Below are 25,058 nucleotides of genomic sequence, written 5' to 3'. Positions count from 1 at the left end.
AACCAATAATGCACATTCTTTGTGTTTTTGAGACTAATTTTGCCATTTCACTCATCTCATGATTGCATATGCCGGCTCAGCTGGAGTTAGCCTGGAAGGTTCTACCACCTGTCGTCTGTTTGACAAATTCCTATTCCTCCCCCAAACCCAGCTCAGACATCAACCTTAATCTTGCCAAACATAATTAACTTCTCCCTCATCTTTGCTACCTCTCCACTTTGTAGATATTTATATTATTGCCTTTAACACACCAAAAAATGTGTTCTTAGCACAATGCCTGGGGCATAGTAGATGTTCAACAAAAGGAGATGGATCGCACAATACTCCACTATAAAAAATCTTCTCTTTCTGCAACACATGAGCCCTCAATCAACATTAGCCTCATCCTTATCTTTCAACCTGATACTAATCTACCATTTGTCGTTCCCAGCATGATTTTTGTCCCAGCAGCTTCCACACACTTTCTCTATCCTCCAGGTCCCTCTGTCAGCTTCTTATGTGCAAATATTGAAAGTCAGAAAATGCTCATAGGTTAGTACTTTTCCATCAACTAAGGTGCTAATTTAAGTGGATCTTAACTTCTGGACTCCAGCACCATTTCCAGCGCTGACTGTCTCATGTCTTATATTATGGTAACATTTGGATTTGAAATGCAGAAACTCTTTCCCACAAAGTTAAAACAGGATAAGGATAATCTGATTTGCTTTCTTTTTCAGGTCGCCAGTGGCTGGGACTCATGAGATTATAGCATGAGATGGCTCTGATGAGACAGAGGTCAGGGGTTCACATCTCTGTCTGGTCCAGTTAGCATTATTATTTTTCACATTCCCTTTCCATTCCCCTCAATCTCAGCCAAGACTCCTACAAATTAATGCAATGGAGTAAAGAGGTGCCCAGAAAAAAGGAGCACAGGAAGGGCTTGGCGAAAGCCCATTCTTATTTCTGGACAAACCAGCTTGACAGTGTACGTGCTATTGCTGTGTGTGTGTGTGTGTGTGTGTCCATGAAAGCATCATTTTTTTGTATGTGCACAAAAATAAGTGTCTATCTCTCATATGATTTGAAAAGCATTCATTGTTTCAGTCAGATGGAAGGATCATGTTACTTGAATACCGGTATTTAATGTACATTATCACATTTATTACCATACCAAAACCAGATGTTTAAAATTTGAACTTGAAATTCCATAGTACGGATTGTATTACCTTAGGGTTACTGTATCATCTAATGCTCAGCTGTATTTTGTTATGGCTTTAATAGAGCAATAATGTGTTTCCTCAAGTCTTAGTCTGGTATTAGATGACATGTGGGCTAATTTTGGTGGGTTGAGCAGACTGGTAGGGGGTTATACAAACCAGAACAATTTGCTTTCCCAACAATTAGAAAATATGCGAAAAATTATTGCTAATAGTCAAGGCCCCCCCCCTTTTGCTCTCCCTTTTGCTGTCTCTCCTTTTCTCTCCCTTTCTCTTTCATTCTTTATCTTTCACTCCTTTATTTAAAATTCATTGTCATCTTAACTGTCTCCAAATGTCCCTCAGACTTCTTCCAGAAACAGAATCTACCTATAATTACTAACTTTCTTATCTTAGCAAAAGCTATTTGAAACTTTTCCTGTTATTTGACTTCCTTACTTTGCTTCTATACTGATCAAACAAGCAAGCTCAGAGAACTGATAACATTTCTGATTTTCGAAATTATAATCAATGCAATTTAGATAAGGTAAGAAAAAAAAGAAATAAAAGCCTGTGTGGAACTCAGCCAGTGATTCATCTATTTGCATTAATAGGTTCCAGCAATGGTACTACAGGCACGGAAAAGCACGCCGGTTTGCCACTGCGCTTAGCAAGCACATGAGCTTAAAAATAAACTTTGACAACGCAGATCTCTTTGTCCTTTCAGGAATGGAAAACATTATGTACTTCAAAGCATAGTAAGCCTGATTTGAAAATATAGTTAGGGTTTTGTTACTGTGGCAGTTGGGAGGGTCTTTAGACTGCTCACAGGACATGGATGCTTTGTGTGTAAATAGTACTTGAGCCACAAACTAGTGAGAATAAATGACGCTGGCAACTTTGATATGTTCATTCATAAGGAAGAAACTTCTGTCTTTGAAGTTCTCTGGAACAACTGGGATAGAGTTCCTCATTTTAATCAGGGAATTTCTTCCTGAAACAAACTGCAAAAACAGAGGATTTGAGTAGCACATTTCACTTGCATACAGCAGCGTTTGTTCATTTTGAGTGTTTTTGGACAGGAAATCAATCTACAGGGTAACATTCACACAAAAAAGGAAACAGTATGGGACGATGGCTTGTTAGTACAAGTGACTCTGTTTTGGAAGTTACGGACAAGAAACCTTGGAGGAAGAACGGCTTTAAAGATCAAAAGCATGATGACTCCTGATGAAAACATCACCAAATGATGAACCCACGAGCAAAAAGGAACTTCTACTGTAAGTATCTTTGCAATAATCAAGTATCTTATTTGTTTTCAAAATTTCTGGAGTATGCTGAGTAGATTTCCAAGCAAGTATTTGATGTAGGGAGTCTTCATTATAGACAAGACTATAATTAAACTCATTGGGTGGTTCCAACAGAGGGCTAGTTACTGGAATTTTTTTGATGAACTTGCAACACTGAAATAAATTGCAAGTTAATAGGGGCATGTTTTATACAATAGGCATGTTATATCAGGATTTTATTGTGTGATGTATTACTTTTGGCAATGCAAAATTGATCAACATATGTATCTGTAAATTCCATTGTATTTGGATTCTGATAATTTAAGTTTATTCTGGTTTCAATCTTGTAATCAATTTGCTCACATATAGATCCACACATATTATTTGTAATTTACTTAGAGAGAATATTAGCTATTTCTTGAGTGAATCTTATTTGTATAGTAGGGAAGAGATGGCTTAGAATCTTGGAAAAGGGGAGGGAAAAGTCTAAGTTTAAACTAAATCTTGGGAACTAACACCTACGTTCTTTTTACATTTCCATAGTTTATTTGGCAAGTAGTTTTGTTTGGAATTATTTAGATATGTCTAGATAAGACTTCTCACCTCAGAGGAATATTGTTATGATCTTAGAAAGGTGAATAAAACTCATCAAAAGCATAATCCTATGTAAATACTAAATATAGTAAAGTCCATCTCCAATGCCTGGACTATAGTATATACTTGATAAATATTTTTGAATACTGAATCAATGCTAGCGTTGGGTAATGCATATCCTGATTGTACAGCAATTATTTCCTATTAGGATTTTATCTTATGAATTTATTCATGAATGTGATTGAATTCTGTTTAAGAGGAAATATATACTAATGGGGTTACACTGTATTGCTTTTTTCAATAAGGAATTTATTTAAAATAAATATAAATATTTATTTATAAATATTAATATTTATAAATAAATATTTATAAGTTAAATATAAAACTTCTAATTAATTGCTAATTTGGTTGTTTTTCTTTTGAAATACAAAAGACTTTGTTCTATGTGCTGTACTTGAAAAGGCGTCACTAAGTTTTGGGAGCAATTTAACATGTAAAATATTAATAATTAGTTAGCACATTTCAGATTAGTGTGTAATGTCCAGGTGCTGGTTTGTGGCACTGGGCCTTGGAATTAGCACTTTTGGAGCCCTTTTGCTGAGGCTCGATGGATCGGCCAGTATACTGGCCAAGTCCCATGGAAGGGAGATAATTTTTCAGGTGTAAGGGGCATGAAAATAAACTTAGAGGTGAGAGATAAAGACATTCTTGGTGTCCAATTGAGTGTTTCTGGAGTGACAAGAGGGACAAAAGATGTGGGGAAAGGAATTGAGTGGGAGAGAATTGGAGAGGTAGGGTAAAGTCATTCTAGATGTCATCTGCATCTTACATGATGCCAGAGAACAGTGTTCTAGTACTCCCATGTTTTTCTAGATCACTTAGTATGGACACTTGCTAAACTGAACACATGTACTTTTGCTACCACAAGTAGGAAACAAGAATGCTGAAAATGTGATTTTTTTTTGCATCTGATTAAAAGTGGTGAGATTTTTTGGGTTGGGGGGAGCGGGTAGAAACTATCATAAACTGCAACTAAGCAACAATGATCATTAAGGTAAAATTCTTTTGGATAACCATATATAACATTGGATATAAGCTTAACATTTGAATATGATTAAATTATGTATATAACAATAGATTAGCTTAAATTATCCAATTAACAATTCAGTGTATTTATAGGTAAATTAATCTACACAAATCCATCAGAATGTAAATCTAATTAAAAGAAGACATTCTATTGGAATGGCTTAGAAGTTCTTTTAAGAATTGGAAGGTGGGTTGATATCATCTACATGAACACTTTTTCAGGCTAAAATCATCTGGGTTTATTATGCAAAATTCTGGGACCTCAAACAAGAAATGATGCAACATTACAGAAGTCCTAAGTCTTTTTTTTTTTTTTTTTTTTTTTTAAGGGAAAGAAAGCCATTTGATTACTATGAAAGCCAAGTAATAATGTATGGTAGAATGATTACAATTTTGAGGATTATCTTCAAAAAGACTGTAGATTTAGATACGCCCCACCCAGGCAGGATTAGGATGTATTTATTGATGACAAGTGATAATTTAAATTTACATGGCATGCTATAATTTTTTAGCATTAGTTTAAAACTTAGGTGTTTGACATCAAAAGTTCTATAGCCAGAGCCATCCAAAGATTTGTTGTACCAGAAGGAAGGAACTCGCTGCTAGTGTGGTATGTCGTAGTGGAGGAGGCTCAGCAAGGAGGAAAAGGCAAGGATTTTGAGTCAGTCAAATGAGTGTTGGAATTCCATGTCCCCCACTTGTAAACCGTGTGACCTTAGGCAAGTTACCTAACTGCTAAGCCTGTGGTCCTACATATATTAAATGGGGTTAGTAATTCTTCTTTCTTTGACTTTTTGTGAAGATGAAATGAGATAATTTGTGTCAACAGCCTGGTATGTAGTAAGTGTGTGATAAAATGATTAAAGAACACAGGCTTTAGAGACCTTCCTAACTTTGAGATCCTAGTAATTCTAGCTTTTTTTTTCAGATTATTATTATTTATTGTTTTAGAGATGGAGTCTTGCTCTGTCACCCAGGCTGGAGTGCAGTGGTCTGGTCATAGCTCACTGCAGCCTCGAACTCCTGGGCTTAAGTGATCCTCCTGCCTCAGCCTCCTGAGTAGCTGGGACTACAGCTGTATCACCACACCTGGCTAATTTTTAAATTTTTTTTAGAGATGAGGTCTTACTATGTTGTCCAGGCTGGTCTTAAACTCCTGGCCTCAAGTGATCTTCCCACCTCGGCCTTCCAAAGTGCTGGGATTATAGGCGTGAACCATCACACCTGGCCTTTAGCTGTTTAATGTAACCTAAATTCCTCAATTGTGCTAAATACTATCCAAAGATGCAATTCAATAGCAATGTGTGTTCTCCACCTAATGGGCTCCTAATATAAGAACACTGTAAAGCAAAGCTACAAGTACAGTAAAAGAATAAGGTAATCAGAATGCGTGAATTGAAAGTAAATGGAGAGTTTTTTGTTTGTTTGTTTTAGATGTGTTAGATGATCTAAATCAATTTGATTGACCATTCTATAGTCCTTGATGATTAAGACAGTGGAAAAACTAGATTGATCACTAATTTATTTCCCCTTTAATCTTTTGTATATAACTTTTAATTATTTCAAAAAATTCACTGTAGCGGACAGTCATTATCACCAGAAAGGACTTTTTGAAAGTTTAAGGGCTAAAAATGTTCACCTTTCAGGTGTTTCCTATGGTATCTTTCTATGGTACCTGCAAAAATCAAAATTTTATGTGGGTGGTGTATTTTCATGATTTTGTTTATTGTGCCCATTTGTTCCGAGCACATGTGCAAAGCACTTGGGTAGGTAGATCCACCATTTTCAGACTACTGCTTAAACTGGCTTAAGCAATGTTTACACATCGCAGATATGAAAAAACAGTCTAGCTGTTAGATTTGCTATCTGGAAAATCACTATGTATTTGGAGGAGTGTCAGTAGTAGCTATTAGAGAAAATATTATCTTGCATTTACATACTGCCATTTTCTTTTTGAAACATGTCCACATATGTTTGAAGTAGAGAGGGAAATAGAGAGGGAAGCTACATTCACTTCATTTGTTGCATAATGTGTATAATAAACACAGAAATTAAGCAGCATTGTCTAATGAGAAAGTTGGATATGAAGTAATGAGACTTTGCATCTAGTATAATTTGTTTAATGATTTTATGACCATCTCTGATTTTTATCCAGAAATACATGATTCATCTGCTTCTCTCATGCTTTAATAGGGATATTAAACTTCAGCCTTAATTAACACTTACTTCGTGTTGTGTCATCCACAGAAGCCCAACCAAGCTGGCACAACAAAGATATAGTTAACTGGGTTCAACCCCAGGCAGGTGTGCAGGAAAACCTGAGTGTGTGGAATTCTCTGTCTTCTCTACCACCAGTATATCCCAACCACTTCAAGAGAGTGAAGGTGTTCATATTTATTCATTAAGACTTTTTGTTTTACAAAAGAGTCAATGCCACAAATGTGCTCTTGCCTACCTTCCCTGACTGCTGAGATGACATGGACTTGGACAACTCTATTTTGTGTGTTTATGTGTGTGTGTCTCAAATTAACAGTGTCAATAGGAGCTAAAACCCTGCTCTATAGCTCCTCAAAGGCCATCAACTACCTCTTATAAGCATAGATTTTTAAGGCTCAGGGCATAGTTTTATCTGTTGGTTTTAGTCTAGTAATCAGATGTCTTCCTTGGTAGGACTGAAGGTTTTAGCCAGGTGCAAGAGAAAAACAGAAAACTACAAAGCAGTAGAGTCCAGCTACCTCCCACAAGTTAACAACCAGATGATTTAGAAGACAAATAGGTTGCATTTTTCATATCAGTAGCTTTGTGTATGCAATATCCCTTTAGTTCAGTTTCTAATTTTCTTTTCTTTTAAAAGCTTAACATTACACGTTCTGTACAATGCTTTTGATTGGTGGCATTTCATGAAACTGTAGGCTTAAAGAAGAAATCATGGAACAGAGGGCTCAGATGTGTTTTGAGTTTCATGAAATGAATCTTAACGAAGACCTTGCGCTGTATGTGCAGAGCTCAGACTCTATTATCCTTATTATTTTTCTTCCTTTTGTGAAAGAAACAGAATCTAAGGTTAGACCAAGTGCCACAGAAATAATAGAGGTGTGATTACAGGTCGTTAAATAGCATGACACCAAAGTGTTTTGTTTCCATTAGGCTGCTTTTATTCTTTTGAAACCTAAGGGAAGGGGTCAAGGTGAATTGAACAGTAAAATGTAAAAAGCAACCAGTAACTTTTGATACCTTGACTTTCTATCTAGGGTTCTACGTAGTATAGGCCTGCCACAGTCATCACTTCTTTTCCTTCATGTTTTTAAGGGTTGTTTTATTTTTAAGCAAAGTACAGGATTGTCACTCCTTCAGGGTGAGATTGTCCTCTCACAGGACTCAGATTTTTGTTTTGTGTATATATTTTAAATCCACAGCAAGTGAAATTCACTAATTTTCATGTCCATAGTTCTGTGACTTTTGATGTAGAGAGTCTTGTAACCACCAGCGCAATCAATATATAGAACAGCTCCTTCACCCCGAAAAATATTCCCCTGTGCTGCCCCTGTGTGGTCAAAACCTCCCCCATCCCAAACTCCTGAGATGACTTAATTGTTTTCTGTCTCCATAATTTTTGCCTTTTCCAGAATGTCATAGAAATGAAATCATACAGTTTGCAATCCTTTGAGTCTGCTTTCTTTTACTTAGCAGAATGCACTTACAATTTGTCCTTATTATCACATGTCAATGGTTTGGTCTCTTTTCATTGCTGAGAAGTATTTTATCATACCAGAATTTGTTGATTCATTTACCAATGAAGAATATTCAGACTATTTCCAGTTTCTGATGACTCTGCATGATGTTGCTTTAAACATAATGTACTGTAAACCTAGGTTTTTGTGTAAATGAAAGTTTTCATTTTTCTAAGTTAAATAAATACCTGGAAGTGGATTGTAGATGATATGGTAAATGTACACTTACTTTGTAAGAAACTACCCAACTGTTTTCCAGAGTGGCTTTATCATTTTGGATTTCCACCAGCAATATAAGTGTTCTAGGTACTTCAAATTTTTGCCAGTGCTTGGTATTTCCGATGTTTGATTGTTTATTTGTTTTTGTTTTTTTCTTACCCATTCTAGTAAGTGTGTAACGAAATCTCATTGCAATTTTAAGATGTTAAGCATCTTTTCATATATTTATTTGCAATCTGATTATCTTCTTTGGTAACATGTCTGTTCAAATCTTTTGTCTATTTTTTTATGGAATATTTGTTTTCTTATTGTTGGTTTTGAGAGTTCTTTTTAAATTGAAGATTTAAGTTCTTTATTGGATTTGTGATTACCAGATATTTTCTATAGGTTGTCTTTCCATTCTCTTAACCATCTTTTATAGAGAAAAAAAGCTTTTAGTTTTGATGAAGTACAATTGATCAATTTTTTTCTCTTATGCATCGTGCTCTTGGGGTCATATCTAAGAATTTTTTCCCTATTCAATTTCACGAAAATTTTCTTTTGTGTTTTCTTTTTTCAGAATGTTTCTAATTTTATGTTTTACATGTAGGTCCATGATCCACTTCAAATTAACTTTTGTGTAAGACATGAGGTATGGGTCAAGTCATGTATTTTTTTTTGCATATGAATATCCAATTGTTTCAGCACCATTTGTTGAAAAGATTATCCTTTCTCCATAAAATTGCCCTTGCACTTGTATTAAAAATTGGTTGATCATGTTTCAGTAGTTCTATTTCTGGACTCATTTTGTCCTGTTAACTTATGTGTGTAGACTTTCACTATGACCATATTGTCTTGACTAGTACAGCTTTGAAGTAAGTAATGAAATCAAGTAACATACGTTCTCTAAATTTGTTCTTCTTTTTCAAAATTGTATCTTAGGTCATTTACTTTTCCACATAAGTTTTAGAATCAGCTTGACAGTATCTACAGAGATCCTGCTGGGATTTTGATTGGGATAAGTGTCAAATCTATAGATCAATTTGGAAAGAAATAGCATCTTAACCATATTGAGTTGTCTAATCCACTTATTTAGCTGCTTGATTTTTCTCATCAATGTTTTGTGGTTTACATCATACAGATTCCACACATTTAGATTCATACGTAGATATTTCATTTTTTGGAGCTGTTGTAAATGATACTTCAAAAAAATATCTGTTTCCAGTTTTTATTGCTACTACATAAATATATGCTGAATTGATTTCTGTGTTTTGACATGTGTCTTGCAAATTTGTGCTAAGCCCATTTCTTGGCTTTAGGCACTTATTTTGGAAATTATTTAGGTTTTCTATATAGATCGTGATGTCTATGAATAGGGACTATTTTATTTCTTTGTTTCCAATCTGTATGCCTTTTATTTTTTTTACTTGCCTTATTGCACTGGTTAGGGTTTCAGTACTATGTTGAATAGATATGGTGATAGCAAATATCTCCGTGTTGTTCCTGATCTTAGTGGGAAAATATTTAGCCTTCATTATTAAATATTTTAGCTACAGTTTTTTTAAATAGATATTCTTCATTAATTTAAGGAAATCCCCTTCTATTCTTAGGTAGCTGGGAGTTTTTATTATGGAGAAATTTCAATTTTTTCAAATGCCTTTTCTGCATGTATTGATATGATCATGTGGGTTTTCTCCTATGCTCTGTTAATATGGTGCATACTATTCACTAAATTTTGAATGTTGAACTAGCCTTGCATTTCTAGGATTAACCCATTTAACTGTGAGTCATTTGTCTTTTTTGTATATTGGTAGATTAAATTTTCTAATATTTTGTTGAGGACTTTTACATATATGTACATGAGAAGTATTAGTCTGTAGCTTTTTTTTTTTTTTTTTACTGCCTTTCTGTTGCTTAGTGTCAGGGTAATGCCAGCCTCATAAAATGTCAAAGATTCTTCTTTTAAGACACTCAGAATGTACTCATGGTAATATATGTTATATTTAAATTAACAGAGAGCAATTAATGATGAACTATGGAACAATACTGTTCTATCTAAAGGGTGGTAATCTAGAGAGTGTATAATAAGTAAAAACAAGTAAAATATATAATTGATAAAATTTAATGAACTTGTCTAAAAAAATTGATTATTGAGCATGCTAATCCAACTACGATGTGAGTTAGGAAACTACATCCATCCAGGAACACTGCTCATTCTCAACTCCCTGTCATCAAGTTTTGCTTATATGAGGAGTCCATCTGGTAATTTTTCCATAAACTGATAACACTGTTCATTTGGTATTTCCACATCCATCCTGAACTGTGTAATAGGTTAGTTCCACAGAAAGATGAATTTTCCATTGTTGGTGGAAACCCATATTTTTCTCCCTATCCTGTGGATGTTACAGTTGTAAGTTGCTTTGATGTTATTTTGATTTCAACTATAAGAGCATCAACTAAAGGGAGAGAATTCTAAACTCTGAAAGTAGAGCAAGATAGACTAGAATTATAGATTTCAACTTCTTCCACTCAGGCACAATGTGAGAAGTCAAGATAGCACGTGATATTTGTTAGGAAAGTGAAAGAACTCTGCTGTTAGACTGCTTGATTTGAACTTGAGAGTTGGATGACTTTACATAAGTCACTAAACTTCACATTGGACATTTTAAATTTATCTAGTTTACAGTTTCTTTCCAACTTCTCAGTTATCTCCAGTGTCTCCAACATGAATTCTCTTTTTTGGGGGGCCTTTGTCTCTGGAATGTCTTTTCTATATTGGTCTCCTTCATGTTACATACTCAAATTATTCATTTTGCCAGGTATAATTTCCTGCTGCTGCCCTTTGTATGCACTGGCCTGCAGTCGACTCTTTATGGTGTAATTTCTGGTTGTCTTACATCATATCCTTTTGAATTCACTGGTTCTAAATCATTTTTCTATCAGCTTTTTAGCTTGAGATTCCTGAGCTACCTAAAATTGAAGTTTACACATAAACTATACAGGCTCTGGAATCTTTGGCAGGTAACCCTGCATCCATTCATAACCTGAGATGGATAGTTCATTTCTGGATGACCCCATGGTTAGCAGGTGGAAATTTTCTCTTCTCTGTTAAAAATCTCAGTGACTGAAATCTGTGCTCCCAGCACCATTTTGTCCATGGACCTTCAATTCTTTCTTACCACCTTTGGTTCTCTTTTAATTTGCAGCTCTTAGAGATTTACCTTTGTTGGGTTAGAGCTGAATAAGTTACAACAAAGATATTTAATGTATTGAGGGATCAGTAAAAGCTAGGTGAGATTCAGGGAGCAAAAATAAATAAATAAATAAAAAATAAAAACCGCAGCAAACAACTATGAGTTGAAACCACAATGAAACCATAATACTGAACAAAGGTAAAAATGAAAGTTGCCTTGGAGGCAAATACCAATACCAGTGCGGGGATCATGAGCTGGGTCTCCCTTTCAAATAAAAATTTTTCCATAAAGTGAAATCCTTGGAGGGAAGCTAAAGTCATTTCAGATCAGCAACTCACCTAGACTCTTTCTGGAGAAAAGCATTCCCAGTCTAGGTTATCATGATCAAGTGAAACCAAATATGAGTGTGCAATCAAAATTTACCAAATACCCAAGGCAACAAGCCACATGACTGAGAGTCAGTAAAAACAACAAACAACAAATTAGACAACTAGCAATAAAAATATATAATCACTGAAACACAAAATAAACAGATTAAACACTGAGGAGAAAAAGAATTGGAAACCAGCTCTAAAGAAATTATTCAGAGCATAGAGCACAGGGAGACAAAGCAGTGAAAAATATAAAAGAGGTAAGAGATGTGGAAGATGCAATAAAAACACATAAGCAATCTGGAGCAAAAAGAGCACAACTGGAGGCATCGCAGTCCCTGGTTTAAAAATCTACAACAACATTATAGTAATAAAAACAGCAGGCTACCAGCTATAAAAACAGACACATAGACCATTGGAACAGAATAGAGAACCCAGAAATAGATCTATTGATTTATGGTCAACTGATTTTTAACAAAGATTCCAAGAACACACAATGGGGGAAAGACCAATCTGTTTAATAAATGATGTTGGGAAAACTGAAGATTCCTATGAAGAAGGATGAAATTAGATTCTCATCTCACACCATTTACAAAAATCAACTCAAAAATAGATTAAAGACTGAAGCAATTAGACCCAAAACTGTAAAACTCCTGGAAGAAAACATAGGGGGAAAACTCCATGGCACTGGTCTGGGCAATGATTTTTTGCATATGAATTCAAAAGTACAGGTGACAAAAGCAAAAACAGACAAATGGGATTACATCAGACTACAAAACTTCTGCACAGCAAAGGAAATAATCAGCAGAGTGAAGAGACAATGCACCATTCATTGAAGAGGGTGTTCTTTCCCCAGTGTATCTTCTTGGTGTCTTTATCCAAAATAAGTTAGCTGTAAGTATGTGGATTTATTTCGGGATTCTCTATTCTGTTCTATTAGTCTACGTTTCTGTTTTTATACCAGTACCATGCTGTTTGGGGTACTATAGCCTTACAATGTATTCTGAAGTCAAGTAGTGTGATACCTCCACCTTTGTTCTTTTTGTTCAGGATTTCTTTGGCTATTTGGGCTCTTTTTTGTTTCTATATGAATTTTAGAAATGTTTTTTCTAATTATGTGAAAAATTACATTGATATTTTGATAGAGATTGTATTATATCTTTAAATTACTTTAGGTTGTATGATTATTTTAATGATATTAATTCTGATCCATGAACATGTGCTGTCTTTCCATTTGTTTATGTCTACTTCAACTTCTTTCACCAATTTCTTATGTTACTGAGATTAAAGAATCTTCAATTAATATGTCATACATAGAATATCACATTTTAATTTCATTTTATAAGTCTCCTGGTCTGCCTAACTATAATCTTCTAGTATAATCAAACACATTTCAGTAGTGATAGGAAGACTTAATCATTTCAATAATTTTAAATGATGTAAATTTTAAAAAAATCAGAGTGTATTTTCATTGATGGATGATAACTGGATATTGGGCATAAAAATATTTTTTTAACTTCACAGTAATTTTTATATATGTTTGGCCAGTGAAAAATTATGCTTGAAGTAGTCACGTGAACTGCTTACAATTCTCAGCTTAAATTCAAATGTTTAAGAACTATGATTTGATTTTTCTATAAGTGAACTTAAGTTTTATTTCAAGTTCTCCATTTCACCTGGTAGAAATTTAATCTTCGTCAATGTGATGATGAAATTTAGGTTTCAACTTGACTGGATTAAGGAATATCCAGATAGCTAGTGAAGAATTACTTCTGGGTATGTCTGTGAGGATGTTTCCAGAAGAAGCTGCCATTTGAATCAGTGGGCTGAATAAGAAAGATCCACCCTCTTCCAAAGTGGGCAGGCACTGTCCTATGCGTTGAGGGCCTGGATAGAAAAAAAGAAAAAGGAAAGATGAATTTGTTCTCTCTTCTGGAGCTGGGACAGCCATCTTCTCCTCCCCTTGAATATTAGAACTCCAGAGTCTTAGACGTTTGGACTGCGGGACTCACACCAGGAGCCCCCAGTTTCTTGGGCCTTCAGCCTCAGACTGACACTTACACATAGGCTTCCCTGGTTCTCTGGCCTTTTGACTCAGACTGAATTACACCACCAGTTTCCTTAATTCTCCAGCTTGCAGATGACATATCATGGGACTTCTTGGTTTCTATAACATATAAGCCAATTCTCATAATACATACCTCTATCTATCTATCTACGTATCTACGTATCTATGTATCTATCCTATTAGTCCTGTGTCTCAGGAGAACCCTGACTAATACAGTCAGTTTGGAACTTCCTCCATTGTTTCAAGGTCTTTTCCAGGTCCATTCAGGATCTCCCATATCCCAGGTTTTCTCCTAGATTCTGGCGTTTTCAGAGGTCCAAGGCCTTGGTGTGAACATTTTGACATCTGCCTTGGTTGCACGTGCTGTGACGTATCTGGTCGGTGAGTCCTCACAAGTTGTGACTGTGCCTTCCTTGCCCTATGCATCGGGTCTCTTCAAGTCTGCTCTACAATTTCTAAGCCCTTCTCATGAGACAAGAGAAATGCGTGGCTGTCCTCTTGGGCCACTCTGGGTCCACAGGAGATTTCTTAACGCTGTCTCAGCTCCCTTTTGGCTGGACATCTGATGCAGCCATTGCTATTCAGATGCTACCACGCAGAGCAGGGCATAGGATAGTTTTAGGAAATGCATTCCCTTAATGAGATATGCTGAAGTGAGTTCCAGGTCCTAGGCTCTCCTCAAATTCCCGGACCTGTCTGGGAGTGTGCAATCTTCTCCCTGCCAGACTTGGCCTAGGGTTGAGAGAAGGTACAGGGCCCTTCCCAGAGATTTAGGAGCATCTAATCTCTTTTCCCTGATTTTCCTCTTATTTTCCAGCCCGGATAATATCTTTTCTAAAATGGAAAAGAAAAGCAAAAAACGCTAGATTTCACACAGCGCTATTTCTTCAACTTTAATGTTTACTTTAGTGAAAGGACTTTGGCTTTTGAAACTCAAAAGGCAGTGATTTACTTCTTTCTTCTTCTTCCCTTCCTGGAGGTTGTGAATCTGTAAGTGGCTTTATCAGTAGGGATGGAGTCACATGAGTAAAAAAAATTACTAGAAATGAAAAGAGAAACAGCTCGGTTATACAATACCTAAACATGACAGTATAAGCTATGGGTAAGCCATGGATCCCATTAGCCTACAGATTTTGAAACTGAAGGAGGTGGCCCTAAAATGTGAGCCTTCCGTTTTAATGGAGCTATTGCCACTGTAAAACAGCTGTGTATATCCTTTCTAAAAATCCCTTCTTGCATTTTAGGAACTTTCTCTAAGGCTAATTTCTTTTTTTTTTTTTTTGATAGTTGTTCTTGTATTCTTTTTTTCCTATATGGTTATAGAAAAGGAAACTTATTCTTGGAAATATATGGGCTCTTTGGGCTCCAGCCAGCCCTCCACTACAAAGACATCTTCCTGTGTTCTCTTGACAAAGAGAACCCTACTACGTAATCTAGCTGTGCATCTCTGAATGTGCCAGTTCAGTGACTCTTTAATGAATCACCTTTTAAAAATCTGTCCCCCGGCTATAAGTATGTCACTTCAACATTATTTTATAGTTTGAATTGAGTTACATTGATGCATTTAGAGAACGGAAAGAGATGAGAGTATTTTACAGTAACTGACTCCACAGCAACCGTAAACAGTAGTTGAGTGCCCTAGTTAGTGAGCCTGGATACATTATAAACAGATTTGGCTTCTAAGACTATTATAGCTAAAGTCCATCAACCAGTGAATGTCTTAATAAGCACTAAGTTCCTAAATTTGTTTTGATATCTATTTTCATCAACAATGGGATTGATGCAGAACAACTGTAAATTATAAAAATTTTTTTTGTTTTCAAAGCACTTCATTTTGCAGGTGAGAAAATTTGGACAAAGCTATGGTGATTTAGATGCAGCTTTTATCAGAGATATCCCCACCCTAAATCTTACATTATGCTCTGTTTTATTTGCTTTTCTTTGTCCCCCTGCACTGTACCGTGCTGCCTTTGACGTTCTTGTCATTAGGACACAAAAGAGGAAAAGGGCCAAATCTGCATGCCTCACTCTGAGGATTTTTCTAACCATTGCCAGGAAAATCCAGCTGGATGCAGAAGTAAAGTTGCGGCCAAGAAGTGGGCAGGAGAATGGAAACATGGCCCCTTTGTGGATGGGGTATTTGTTTTGCTTCTGGCAATGTACAGGTGACATAAGCATCCTCAGGCAGGTAGAGGGACCTCAGTGGGACTAGTGCTTCTGCCAGGCACAGCTCTGCCCTGGCACCCTGTGGATCCACTGGAACCACTAGATGTTCACAGGCTTCTGTAGAACAGAGGTGACAAGAGTCTCATGGACCGTAACAATCTCTGCATGGGGCCAATATTTGGTCAAGGACTTCCAGGCTAGAGACAAGGCTAGGAACATGTCAGGTGTCGATGTTACATCCACGTCAGCTTCTCATAGTGTAAGGCAAAAATTTTAAAAGGCTCAGTGTTGCAAAAGCCTAGTCCACTTGCACAGTGAATAATACATTTCTAATTGTAGCACTCAAGGCTGTATAAACCTATGCAATGTCCCAAGTTTCTAACATTGCTTTCATATAAAAACACCTGCTCTAGCCCAGGTTCTTGAGGCAATATGCTTAAAGAAGTCTTGCAATTTTCTGTCTCAAGCTTTTTCTCCTGTTATTCCTCTGACTTCTCAAAATCTTACCCGTGTACTAAATGCCATCTCCTTCATAAAGCTTTTCATGCCTGAAATTCCCACTGAACAAATGTTGCTTAAATATCAAAGAGCCCTAACTGAGAAAAACAAAACAAAACAAAAAACCCAGAGATTCATTAATTTTTATACACTTTGTAAGGGACTATCTGGATGCTTAAGAAACATGTTTCAGCGGTATAGAAAAATAAAACCAATTGCCCGCCATTGTCTTTATATCCACCTCCACTCACCAGAGCTAACCAAATCTAATAGCCTACAGAGTGAGCTTCGACATCTTTCCTCTTGCTCAAACATTATCTCTCCAGGAGTTTTTTTTTTTTTTTTAACTGAAATAAAATCACGTTACACACATTACATTGAAATTTGTGAGTTTAGCTTAATACTATGTCCTGGACATAAATTGGTTAAGAGCCAATATATCCAGTGGTTAAGGACCCAGGTTTTAGGGTCACACTGCCAGGGTTCAAATGCAAGCCTTGACTTTGGGAAAGTGACTTATTTAACCTCTTGGTTTTCTCATTGGTTAAATGAGGATAGTAATAGTTTGAACCTTATGGGCCTTGGTGAAGGTTAAATAAGTTAGTACATATAAAGTATTTAGAAAAGCACACTCAATAAATGTAATTATACATCAGAAGATATGCATACACACACAAACTTTTATATGAGATGATAATAATTCTTTCTTTTCTTTCCTTTTTTTGTTTCCTCATTTTTTCCTTACTCCCTGTCTTCTCTTTCCTGTATCTGCCTTTCCCATCCCAATCACTTTAGGTAATATAAACATTAATAATTGCAAACCTCTTTAACTAGTGTAGTCTTACATGTCTTCTTCTGCACTGTTCCCAATAATTACCTAACCATATCTCACATCATACATATATGTATAATATATTTATGTGCATATATATATATACACTTATATGTAGGTATGTTTTTGTCACTGAGCTACAGAAGTGAAACCATATTATACACAATTTTTTTTTTTTTGCATCTCATTTCTTTTCTCACACTGTAGTAACTTTGGAAATCGCTTCAGGTCAGCAGGTGTGGCTGAATAATATTGTTTTCTGCAGATTACCATGATTTATTCCTTTGTGTACAGATTTTTTGCCACTACAAAGACTGCTGCAATAAACATCTGCATTCACATATCCTTACTTACTGGTAGTTTGTGTTTCTATGGGCTACATACCTAGGCGAGAGAAGGGATTGCTGCGTCAAAAGGTTTACATATTTTTAAAATTTTAATAAATGTTGCCAGATTGCTTTCTAAACAGGCTGTACTAATTTATATTTCCAACAGCAATGTATAAAATTCTTTTTCCACATATCCCTACTGATAGTGTTATCACAATTTTAAATTTTTCCCAATCTGATAGGGTTAAAATGGTAGTTTATTGCTATTCCAGTTTCCATTTCCCTGTTTGTGAATTTAAAAAAAAACATTTACACATATTTGTTGGCCATTTGGATTTGTTCACATGTGACCTACCTGGTTATATCTGTTGCTGATTTTTCTATTAGGTTGTTATTTGTTTCTTGTTAATTTTCAAAGCTCTCTTCATATAATTGTAACTTTTAAACACTTATCTGTCATCTGCACTGCAAGCAAGTTTCCTAAACCTACAATTTGTTTACTGTCTTTATTGATAGTATTTTCTGTCACACAACAGTTTTATTTTTATTAGCATCTGTCTAGATCTTCCTCAGAAATCCTAAAAATAGTAATATTACACTTATATTTAACACTTTCACCCATCTGATGATTTTGTATATGACATGAGTTAGGGTTTTTACTTTAACTTTTTCAGGATGTATACTCAGTTTGGGGAGAAATTTTGTTAAATGGATCATCTTTTTTTCTCCCTCAAATTGAATTACCCGTTGGATAAATTTTGAATTCTCTTGTATACACTGTGTCTTTCTGGAATCTCTCTCTCTCTCTGTTCTGCTGATTTACTTTTCCATACTTATGACATCTGTATATTGTTTTGATTTCAGTAGCTTTATGGGATATTCTGATACCTGATCAAGTAACTATCCCCTTACTTTTTGTTTTAGGTTATTCATGGGCATTTTCATCTTATATGACTTTTAAGATTTTATACAATTCAAATTGAAATAAGATATAACAATCTCAGGGTTTAATGGAGAATGGCATTATGCATTTGTGCGAGTGTTTTAGCTTTTGTGTATGTATATGTAAATGAATATACACATATATTTTTATCTCAGGAAGATTAATTTTTTGTATTAACTTTTTCCAGCTGTAAATAAGGTATATGATTCTATTTTTTCAGATTTCATTTTATTTCCTCCCATAAGATTTATAGATTTCATAGGTTCTATGTGTCTTTCTTACTCAGTTTAGTTTATATTGTTATTTTAAAGGGAATTTTTCCTTCTCTTCCTTTATCTAAGTGAATGTTACTTAAGAAGGGAAAATCTATTGATTTTAGTCTGCTTACCTTGTACACAGTCATTCCATCAAATTTTCTTGTCAATGCTAATAGTTTTTCTCTTTTTAAGTATTGGATTTTTAAGTATGCAACCATATCATCAGAAAAATAGAGATAGTTTTCTCTCTTAATTTCCAATATTTCTACCAACTATTTCTTTATCTCACTGTTTTTACTAGACTTTCTAAACTAATGTTGAATAAATATAGTGATAACAAGATCTCTGCTTGATTCTTGAGTTCTATTGGATTCTTTCTATTATTTTGACATTGAGAACACTTTTGACTCTTGGTTATGGTCATGATACTATAATATTTTGCAGTCCTACCAATAGTATAAATGTGTTCCTTTCTCTCTACATCCACACTAACGTCTATTGTTTTTGGACTTTTTAATAAAAGCCCTTCTGACTGGGGTAAGGTGATATCTCATGGTGGTTTTGATTTGTATTTTCCTGATGATTAGTGACATTGAGCATTTTTTCACATTTATTGGCCATTTGTGTATCTTCTTTTGAGAAGCTTTTGTTTATATCTTTGTTTATGTCTTACATTTTCTTCTAGAATTCTTATGGTTTCATGCCTTACATTTAAGTCCTTTATCCATCTTGAATTAATTTTTGTGAGTGGTGAGAGAGATGGCTCCTGTTTCATTCTTCTACATGTGGCTATCCAATTCTCCCGGCACCACTTATAAATAGGAATTCATTTCCCCAGTGTATATTGTTGTCTGCTTTGTCAAAGATCAGTTGGCTGTATGTGGATGGTTTTATATCTGGGTTTTCTGTTCTGTTCCATTGGGCTATGTCTCTATTTTTGTGCCAATAACATGCTGTTTTGGTTGCTATAGCCTTGTAGTATAGCTTGGAGTCTGGTAATGTGATACCTCCTGATTTTTTTCCTTTTGCTTAAGATTGCTTTGGCTATTCAGGCTCTTTTCTGGTTCCACACAAAGTGTAGAATTATTTTTTTCTAGATCTGTGAAATGTGGCCTTGGTGTTTCGCTGAAAATTAGTACAACTTCTATGGAAAACAGTATGGAAATTCCTCAAAGAACTAAAAGTTGACCTAGCATTTGATCCAACAATCCCACTACTGGGTATTTACCCAAAGGAAAAGAAGTCATTTTTGTCAAAATGACACCTGCACTCAGATGTTTATTGAAGAACAATTCACAATTGCAAAGATGTAGAATCAACCCAAATGCTTATCAATTCATGAGTGGATTAACAAAATGTGGTACATGTATACCATGGAATACTACTCGGCCATGAAGAAGGATGACTTAATGCCTTTTGCAACAATTTGGATGGAACCGGAGCCCATTCTCCTAAGTGAAGTATCTAAAGAATGGAAAACCAAGCACCACGTGTACTCACTATTAAACTGGAAATAACTGATGAGCACACATGTGCACAGAGGGAAGTAAATCTCAAAGGAAATCAAGCAGTGGGGAGGAGGTGATGGGTGAAAACCTACCTGACAGGTACAATGAACACTATCTGGGTGATGGGCACACTTTTACCCCTGACTCAAGCCTTACAAAAGCAATCTGTGTAATTGAAAACACTTGTACTACCATATACTTTGAAATTTAAAAAAAATTAAACAAGGAAAAAAATGGTATAGTCAAAACGTAGGAAAAAAATATTTCCAGGATTACTTTTTCTTACCTTACCTAAAGGATTATATTGAAATTAGCTATTAAATATTATCAAAGGTCATTTCAACATTTATTAAGTTGAGGTGTTTTTCCTCAATTTTCTGAAATACAAAATTATGCAGATTTGCTAATTTGAACCTTTTCTTTACACCTCAAATAAACCTATTTGGCCAGGTGGGGTTTTCAGTTCCTATACAACTAGATTCTGTTTGTTCATATTTTATTTATTATAGAATATTTGTATTTATTTTACTTAGTAAGTTAATCTATTTTGATAATGTTTTGATATTTAATTTATGTGAGATTAATATAAAATTAGGAAACTTTTCATATTTTCTGTGGTATAGCTCATATAAATTATATTTTTTAAAGCTTTGATAGACCTCAGCTCTGCAAATATCTGATGGCTCTTACTTGCCTTCCATTCATTTCTATTGAAATTGGCCAATAAAGGCCCCCCTCTCTTCTCTGATTTATATTAATAACTTTGTGTTTTGCTATATGTGACCCCTTTTCACTAGCATTTCAAATTAATTGTCATAGATTCATTTGTAGTATATCCTTGTAATTGTTTCAATCCCTTCTGCATACGTGCTTGTCTCATTTCTCATTCCTAAGAAAAGTAATATTTTTAATTTTTCTCTTTTTTTCTTCAATAGGAGTAACAGAGATTTATCTAATTTAATGGTCTTTGAAAGTAGCGTTTGGAATTCTGTCTTAATTTTATTTCTTCACGAAAGTCTATACGTTTAATCTCAGCATCATCTTTTTTAATTCCCTCTTCCTACTTTACCTTGGTTCATTTTGTCAATGTTATTCTAATTCTTACTCAGTATTCTAACCTAAATTACTTTTAGTTCTTCCTCTTTAATACAGAGACACTTAAAAACTGTGGATATTCCTCTAAGTAAAATTTTTACTGTTTCCCACAGGTTTTTGCATTTAAAAAATTGTGGTATATTACATTCAGTGAAATGCACAAATCTTAAGTGTGCAATCTTCACGAATGCATTTACCATATGACTCACATCCCTATTAAGAAATAGAACATTCCCATCACCTCGAAAAGTTCACCCTGTCCCTGTCTAGGAAATCCCTTCCCACACCTAGGCAGTCATTGTTCTGATTTCTATCATCATAGACATAGGCAAGTCTTGCTGTTATAGAACTTCATATAAATTGAATAACTTAATAATTCATTTAAGTGTCATCTCTATTTCATTTAGAATAATGTTTTTTGAAATTCATTCATTTTTAAAAATAGATTTATATTTTTAGAGCAGTTTTAGGTTCACAGCAAAATTGACCAGGCAGTACAGAGATTTCCCATATACCAATGCCTCTGCACAGCAAGATCTTCCCCTCTTCCCACCAGAGTTTGTTAAAATTGATGAACCTGCTTTGATACATCATTATCACCCAGAGTTTATGGTTTACATTAGGGTTTACTTTTGGCGCTGTACTTTCTATGACTTTGAACAAAATCCACCATTATAGAAGCACACAGAGAAGTTTCACTGTCCTAAAAATCCTCTCTGATCCACCTATTCAGCCCTCACTCTCCCAACCCTGGTAACCACTGTTTTTATTTAATGTCTCCATAGTTTTGCTTTTTGAGATGGGATATAGTTGGAATCATAGTAGGTAGTCTATTCATATTGGTTTCTTTCACATAGTAATATGAACACATAGTAATATGAACTTAAGTTTCACCCATGTCTTTTCATGGCTTGATAGATCATTTCTTCTCAGTGCAGAATAATATTCCATTATCTAGATAGATAGTTTATCCATCTACTTAATGAAGGACACCTTGGTTGCCAAGTTTTGGCAATTATGAATAAAGCCTCTGTAAATATCTGTGTGCAGGTTTTTGTGTGGACATGGTTTTTACTCCTTTGGATAATAACAAGGAACACAGTTACTGGATCGTATGGTAAGAGTATGTTTAGTTTTGTTGGAAACTGCCAAACTGTCTTCCCAAGTGGCTATACCTTTTGCATTCCTACTATGAATGAATGAGAGTTCTTGTTATTCCAGGTACTTGTCAGCATTTGGTGTTTTCAGTGCTCTGGGTTTTGGCCATTCTAAGAGGTGGTATTTCATTGTTGTTTTAACAATGATGACTTAAGATGTAAAACATCTTTTCATATGCTTATTTGCTGTCTGCATATTTTCTTTGATGAGGTGCCTGTTAAGGTCTTTGGCCTATTTTTTAATTGGGTTGTCTGTTTTCTTACTGTTTAAAGAGTTCTTTGTGTATTTTGGAACACAGTCCTTTATCAGCTATGTTTTTGCAAATATTTTCTCCCTGTTTGTGACTTGTCTTTTCCTCTCTTGACAGTGTCTTTTGCAGAGCAGAAATTTTTATCTTTAGTGAAGTTTATCGTATTAATTCTTTCTATCATGGATCGTGCCTTTGGTATATATCTAAAAAACCAACACCAAACCCAAGGTCATCTAAATGTTCTCCTGTTATCTTTTAGGAGTCTTATAGTTTTGTGTTTTACATTTAGGTCTGTGATTTATTTGGGGTTTATTTTTATGAAATGTGAAAGGTCTGTGTCTAGACTCACTTTTTGCATGGGGATATCCAGTTGTTACTTCTTTTACTAGCATGAATAGAGTTACTATAAATATTTTTCTACAAGTCTTTTTGTGCCCCTATTTATTGATTTCTCTTAATAAAATATTAGGAATGGAATTGTGGGGTCCTATGGTAAGTGCACATGTAACTTTATAAGTAACTGCAAGTTTTCTGAAGGGGTTTTATTTGTTAACAGAATAACCAGAATGTTTAAAAGTTCTGATTGCTTCACATGAACGTCAACATTTTGTGTGGTCAGTTTCTGTACGTCAAGCCAATCTAGTGTTTGTGAAATGGTACCCCATTCTCGTTTTAATTTGCATTTTCCTACTGACTAATGACATTAAAAAGTTAAGTACTTTTTCATTTGCTTGTAGGTCATTCTGTCTCTTCTTTTGTGAAGTGTCTGTTTGGGTCTTCTGCCAATTTGGGGGAGGGGAGTTATTTGTCTTTTTTATCTTTTTAAACCTTATTTTGGAATAATTTTGGATTTATACAAAAGTACAGAGAGTTCTCCTTTAGCTCATACCCTTCACTTGATGTTAACATCTTACGTAACCATGCTATATTTGTCAAACCTAAAAAATTTAACATTGGTCCAATACTATTAAGTAAACTACAGGCTTTATTCAGATTTCATCAGTTATTCTGCAATTTTCATCAGAATTGATGAACCTATATTGATACATTATTATCAACATTTAGACTTCATTCAGATTTCATTCGATGTTGCCTACTGTCCTTTTTCTTTTCCAGGATCAAATCCAGGACACCACGTTGTATTTACTTGTCATTTTTATCTTGGTCTCCTGTGATCTTGTCATCATTTCTCAATTGTTTTTTATTTTTCGTGACCTGGATAGTTTTGAAGATTACTGCTGTTCAGGTATAATGGAGGATGTTGCTGAGTTTAAGTTCGTCTGATATTTGCTCATGATTAGACTAGGGTCATGGATTTTTAGAAGAATATTACCAAATGAAGTTATCACTTCGTTACCTGATCACACGTGGTCTCAACATGACTTATCACTGGTGATGTTAACCTTGATAACCTGGTTAAGTTGGTTGGCCTGTCAGATTTCTCCACTGTTAAGTCACCGTTTTCCTTTTCCATATGCTATTTTTCAGAATTGATTCACTAAGTCCCCCTCACACTGAGGTGGGGAATTAAGCATCACCTCCTGGAAGGGGGAATATCTACATATATTATTTGAAACTTTCTGTAAGAAATATTTGTTCCTCCTCTCCCATTTAGGCATTGATTTAATCATTTATTTACATCTGTATGGACTGATGGATATTTATTTTCTTTGGTTTCTAATCCACTAGTATTATTGTTATTATCAGTATTTTTGCTTAAATTGTCCCAGCTTTGGCCATTGGGAGTTCTTTCAAGATTGACTCCCATGTCGTTTGGACATGCACATTCTTTTTCTTCTCTTTCTTCTTTTATTCCTGTTGATTTCTCCTCCTCCTCCTTCTTCACCTCCTCCTTCTTGTACTTTCTTAATTTTTGGCACTGTAAGATGCTCTGTGATAACCGTTTATTTTCCTGACTCAGATTCAGCCATTTCTCCATGGAGATCTAGTTTTTTTTTATTGGACAAAGATATTAGAAAGCAAGATCTGGATGTTGAGTATGATCATTGCTATTGGGATGTCCCTGCTTTTGGCCCTTGTGGACAGAGAAAGGAAATGCATGGATGTGTACTAATCCATGCATATACATATATTTCTATATCTACCTATCTGAAATGTTTTAAAATGTACATGCATTCCTGTTTGTATCGATTATCCTAATCTACCATCACAAAGTTCACTCTAATTCCCCCTACCCATTGCTTATTTGTAATATTTTTCTCTGACAGTGAGAAACCTGGCTTCCATTATCTTCCATTATCAAGTACAATTTATGTACTTATGTGTTCACTTCTAGTATATATATAGTTTCGGAAC

At 35.0% G+C, this 25,058-nt stretch overlaps 1 protein-coding gene across 1 annotated transcript in view; it reads left to right on the top strand.

Annotated features, from left to right (window-relative positions):
* Positions 1 to 2,042: 2,042 nt before the first annotated feature.
* KCNK2 (potassium two pore domain channel subfamily K member 2) overlaps positions 2,043 to 25,058 on the top strand; it is a 157,107-nt gene continuing 134,091 nt past the window's right edge. Inside the window, exon 1 of the mRNA XM_069459342.1 lies at positions 2,043 to 2,455. Coding sequence (XP_069315443.1) covers positions 2,422 to 2,455 — 34 coding nt within the window. The 5' untranslated portion in view covers positions 2,043 to 2,421. The remainder of the gene's footprint in view (positions 2,456 to 25,058) is intronic.

Source organism: Eulemur rufifrons, chromosome 27, assembly GCF_041146395.1.
Source record: "Eulemur rufifrons isolate Redbay chromosome 27, OSU_ERuf_1, whole genome shotgun sequence".
Classification (NCBI taxonomy): domain Eukaryota; kingdom Metazoa; phylum Chordata; class Mammalia; order Primates; family Lemuridae; genus Eulemur; species Eulemur rufifrons.
Note: the sequence above shows the minus strand (reverse complement) of the source record. Positions and strands in the feature narration are given on the sequence as shown.